Here is a 5773-nt window from a genome sequence, read left to right as displayed (position 1 = left end):
AGGGGAAAAAAGATCAAAGGTGAGTTCCTATTATAGATATTGTTTGTGATGTATTTTTTCAGTTGCCACCATATCTAGTACAGTTTTTCATAGCAGCATATGCGGATCTGTTTCATTCTTCTTAAATTCTGTATGTGGTAGCCATCATGTGGTTGTGTAGTGGATTAATGCACAAAACAGTGGAGAAGAGAGTATTATAAATAGAGAAAACTATGTAATTGCTCTGAAGCAAGAAAGAGTTTCATGTGTTTAAAGAAGTATAAAAGTTCCTGGAATATAGAGAGATGAGATTGGAAAGATAGGGACCAGATCAGGCAAAGCCTTGTAGGCAGTGGTAGAGTGTGGATTTGATTCTGAGTATAATGGTAAATATTTCAGGGTTTTATGCAGGGCAGGAACATCATCTAACATTGCTCTCACTGTTCTGTCAAGAATATGTTGGAGAGAGGCAAGACTAGAGACAGGGAGACCAAGTAAGGATGTTGCAGTAGCCTACGTGTGACATGAAGAAAAGCTGAAGACCACCAGAACTTGCTATTGCATTGGATGTGAAGGGTAGAGAAGCAGGAATTTCAATACCAGTGAGTAGAGAAGGTTGGGTGGGGAGGGAGTGAGACAAGTAAGTACACAGTTGAATTGAGAAATGTCTGTGTTTTAGGAGTCGTCTAATTTTGGATATTATATAAAGCCAGACAATAGATGTGATGACCTAGGGAGAGAGGTGGTATGAGGCCTTGAGGATTTTAACATACAGAGATTAGGTACAGGGGGAGAATTCGGCAAAGGAAACTGAGAAGGAGCATCCAGTGAAGTAGGTGGAAATCAAGTAGAGTGGCAACTCTTTGAAGGTTTGGCAATAAATAGGAGCTGAGAAGTAGGGTAGTAGCCATAGGGAGTTGTGGAATCAAAGGAAGGTTTTTAAAAGATGGAAAATATTAGAGCGAGTATTTTTATATTTATGTGAATGATTCAGTAGAAAAGCAGCAGATTGATGCAGAGAGAGTTAGCCGAAGGAGTGAAGTCCATGACGTGGAGAGGGATCACCAGCGAAGGGTTGGCCTTTGATGAAAATGGGTACTTTCCCAGTTTTAACAGGAGGGAAGAAGGAGATGGTGTGAGTACACAGCTTCAGGTAGGTTTTGTAGATTTGGTGGTAGAAGGATGGCCTAAGTATGTCTGTTGCCTATTTTTAAAAATCTGGTTGCTTATCTTTATTACAGATATTTATGTGAGCTTTTGCAATGAGTTGTCGATATTAACTCTTTGTATTGGAAAGACTTTTTCTGTTGTGAGACTCTTAATACTCAGCCTATTAAATTTGGAAAACTGATTTCTGTTGAACAGTGCTTCCTTTAGTGTGACTTTTTTTTTTTTAATACTTTCAATTACAGCAAAAATGGAAAGAGGTGGCACAAGATTGTACAAAGGCTGTTGAACTTAATCCCAAATATGTGAAAGCTCTCTTTAGACGTGCAAAAGCCCATGAAAAGCTAGACAATAAGAAGGAATGTTTAGAAGGTGAGAGTAATTTTGTGTTTACATACAAAAATTACTAAAGTCTTTGTAGTCATTGGTAAATATATATGTTACTCTGTCTTGTAAGTATAAAAATCAAGTTGTCTTTAAAAGTTGAACTTCTCTGCAATTGAGACTTTGCCTTCTATTAATAGTTTAAATTGAGATTGCTGTACTTAAGTATTGTCTCTGCTCTCAACTGTAGAATTAAATGAATATTAAGATTTGGAGCTTATATACTACACATGAACTTGGCAACTGATGAACATTAGTATAATTCTGTGAATAAGGATGTCTGAAAAGAGGTTTTAGCAAGTGATAGTGTTTCTAAGATTCTACATGTTTTCAGTTACTATCCTCTATAAATATGAAATAACTGAGATGAATCATTAAAGAAAATGTTAGTTTTTGCCCTTGGTATTTTCAAACATTATTTTATACCCAATTAGAAATTTATATAATTTGGTACAAAGCATCAAAGTGAATTTGTCATTCTCAGTAAATGCTGTAAATATTCTACAGCGTCTAATTGGCCATGTCGGCTTCCAAAACTGCAGTTAAAGTATAGGCTGCTGGCTTTCTCTCTCTCTCTCTTTTAGAGAAAGGATCTCACTGTGTCACTGAGGCTGGAGTGTTGGGGTGTGATTGTAGCTCACTGCAACTTTGAACTCCTGGGCTCAAGTGGTCTTCTGGACTTATCCTCCCCTACAGGCACATGCCATTACACCTGGCTAATTCTTAAATTTTTTTGTAGAGAGAGGGTCTCACTACATTGCCCAGGCTATTCTCGAAATCCTGGCCTCAAGCAATTGGCTACCCCTGTCCCTCAGCCTCCCCAAGTACTGGGATTACAGGTGTGAGCCACCACTGTCTTTTAAAGTACATCCTTCTAGATGACATGAATCTAGCAAAATGTAATTTCTGCAGTCTAAAAGTTCTTTCCACTACATATTTAAATCTGCTTTAAAAGCATCAATAATAAGATTTAGCCATAATTATTGTTGTTTAAAATAGTACTTTTTAAAAAAATTTAGCTTACCAAATGAGGATGTTTTAGAGAACATTTTAACAAAATTTGATGTTTTGTGGTGGCACATACTTTGGTAGAGGGTGGAAGGAGAGTTGCTTTACAAAAGGGAATCCCAAGTTTTAAGCCAGACCTTAAAGTTACTAACAGATAATACTTAGCAGAGAGAAGATTGATTGGGGTTTTAGATAGAAGAAATGGGATGAGAAAAAGACATTGACATTGGTACTAGCCAAGGTTATCAGAGGAATGTAACAGCAGATAGACTTGTTTGGAGGAGCAAGGATGTGGAATTATAACAGACTGAATTTAGAAAGAGAGGAGACAGCCATTGTTTGAATAGTTTGAATGCAAGATTGAGAGGTTAAGGAACCACTGATCTTTTTAATTCAAATAACTGTATCTTGAGCTGTGGCATTACCAAATGAAAGTGATATTTTGAGGCAGATTTGTTTGAGAGCTCTGTGGCAAGATCCCTTAAGAGACAAGGAATAATTCTGAGGCCTATAAAAAAAGACCAGACATGAGAGAGCCACACTAGAGTTACTGGCCAGAAGAGAATATTCCTGAATTCCTTGTTTTATTTGCTGTATCTAGAATATTAGAGCAGTGAGAAACATTAGAAATCATGCAGTACAGCCCCTTTCATTTCACAGGTGAGGAAAGGGAACCCCATAGAAATGGAGTGACTTTTTGAGCTTTCAATTTGGTCACACAGTATATAAAATTAAAGTATTAAGAACCATTTTAGCCCCTGGCATGGTGGCCAGTGCCTATAATCCTAGCACTTTGGGAGGCTGAGGTGGGAGGATTGCTTGAGGCTAGGAGTTCAGGACCAGCCTGAGCAAGACACAAGACCCTGTCTCTACAAAAAATAGGAAAATTAGCCAGGCCTGATGTACACACCTGTAATCCCAGCTACTTGCGAGGCTGAGGCAGGAGGATCACTTGAGCCCAGGAGTTTGAGGCTGCAGTGAGCTATGATGACGCCACTGCACTCTAGCCCACGTGACAGAGAGAGACCCTGTCTCCAAAAAAAAAAAAAACAGTTTATTGGAAATGAAACAGCCCCATCAGGCCATGAATTTATTTTGGCTTTCTGCAATTACATTGTATCCATCTGATGATGCTGACCATCTTTACAATAATTTCATATTTACTTTTGTGTTCACCATCATTTCTAGATGTCACTGCTGTGTGTATATTAGAAGGGTTCCAAAATCAACAAAGCATGCTATTAGCCGATAAAGTTCTTAAACTTCTTGGAAAAGAGAAAGCCAAAGAAAAATACAAGGTAAATGAATCTATGTTGGGTAATAGAGGGGTAGTACTTTGTACATTGCGAAGGGTCATTTCTGATTTATGCTGCTTAAACTTGGCCATAGTAGTAATGGTAACAACTGAAATTAGAACTGGGTTATATTTCTTTCTTCTGTAATCTTGGGCTTTTATGACTTATCCTTTTTCAATAAGATTATAAGTGTGTCCAGTACTGTACCTGGAGAATATTGGAATTCATTTATATTAGGGGTTGCCACACTGTGGCCCACAGGCCAAATCCAGTCTGCTACCTGTTTTTGTAAATAATGTTCAGTAACTGACTTTGTTTTTGGCTGCTTTTGAACTACAACATTAGAGTTGAGTGGTTGTGACAGTGACTGTGTAGACTGCAAAACCTAAAATATTTACTATCTGTCCTTTTCCAGAAAAATATTTGCCATCTCCTATTCTATATCATTAAAGTTTTTAAAGGTGTACTGTATAAGTGGGCATTGGTTTTAGGCTGTTAGTAACAGATGGTTTAATTCAATAAACATTTAATAAAGCTCCATGCTGGGCATTTTGGAGGGGTGGGTACAAAGATATGGTCCTTGAGAGAGAATGTTACTAAGTATACAAAAGGCATGCTATGGTTAAGTGTCCCAGGAGATATGTAAGTGGAGTGCCGTGAGAGAACCACAGGCATCACTAACCATTACTGAAGATTTGCTGCTAAATTTCAGTAATATTGAGGCAATTGTTACTTTTTTAACATGCTTTTCTCTTAAATTGATTTTAATAATCTGTATTTTTAATTTTACATTTCTGAATATTAGCTGAGTTAAACAGAGTTGAAACAGTTTTCTTCACTACAGGACTTTAATGTACTAAGATGTGTTGTGAATTTCCAAGAGTGATGTAGCTGTAGTGGTTGTCAGTCTCCTTAAACTATGGAATTTCTTTTTTTCCTTGAGTGTCTCATAAGATTGGTGCTCCTCAAAAACATTTTGTGAAACATCGTATTAGAGCTTGGAAGGAACCTAGTTTCCTTATACATATTGCTGAGTAATTAGACTGGTTGTATTGCAAGGTGGTAAGAAAATATAAAATGACCTATATTTGCATAGGTTACAAATTCATTTCCATGTGTATTTTCTAATCTGTATGCTACTTTGTAAATCACAAAATACTTTTCATATTATTGTTTTGATTTTTATAACAACCTTGTAAGATAAATAAGGCAAATATTTCTATTGCCATTTTAGTGATGAGAAAACTGAGAGTAGATGTTTAATGACATGAGTAATGTCACATAGCTAATAAGTGACAACTAGAATTTTTGTATTCTGTTCCTTTGATACTTAAGTCCATTACTTGTAATATATTATTTTCGTTTTAAATTTATAACCCTGTGTGGAAGGCAGGGTGGTGATAGCTTCATTTCTAAGCTGAAATAGGAAACTAAAAGACATGAATGATCTACCCAGCTTCAAGTCAGTGCTATTTAAATTTCTATTTAAGCCTTCCCCCTAAAATGGTAAATGATTGCCACTATATTCCTTCTCAGAACGTCTTCAATGAAATACTAAAGTTAGGCATATTTATCACTTGATGGGTGACCATTTGATGAAAAATGTTTATATTATCCTAAGTTAAGACAAACTGAATGTTTCCCCCAGAGAGTGCACAAAGATAAATATGGGTTTTCCTCAGATTTCTTTTTTAATTGTTTTTTTATGCCCCTTTCATCTACCCTAGATTAGATCATTTGCTTACAAAGCCAGATTCCTTTTTTCCTCCTTCAAATACAAAGACATTAAATCTACCAAAATAGCAGTAATGATATTTGGTATACATAAAACATTTAAAATACCATGTTTTCTTTTAAACTCTTTGGGTTGAATTTTGTAGATAAAGGATCCAAAATATATTATGAGAGCCCTTTGGCTGTGTTATTTCCTCTTCATTTAA

The 5773-nt window shown here is 36.3% G+C and overlaps 1 protein-coding gene across 1 annotated transcript in view; it reads left to right on the top strand.

Moving 5' to 3' along the window:
* TOMM70A (translocase of outer mitochondrial membrane 70 homolog A (S. cerevisiae)) overlaps nucleotides 1–5773 on the top strand; it is a 36889-nt gene that overhangs the window by 13663 nt on the left and 17453 nt on the right. Inside the window, exons 2-3 of the mRNA XM_012652810.1 lie at nucleotides 1392–1518; nucleotides 3727–3836. Coding sequence (XP_012508264.1) covers nucleotides 1392–1518; nucleotides 3727–3836 — 237 coding nt within the window. The remainder of the gene's footprint in view (nucleotides 1–1391; nucleotides 1519–3726; nucleotides 3837–5773) is intronic.

Source organism: Propithecus coquereli, unplaced genomic scaffold (genome assembly GCF_000956105.1).
Source record: "Propithecus coquereli isolate 6110/MARCELLA unplaced genomic scaffold, Pcoq_1.0 Scaffold40, whole genome shotgun sequence".
In the NCBI taxonomy this organism is placed as follows: domain Eukaryota; kingdom Metazoa; phylum Chordata; class Mammalia; order Primates; family Indriidae; genus Propithecus; species Propithecus coquereli.
This window is presented reverse-complemented; position numbering and strand designations above follow the sequence as displayed.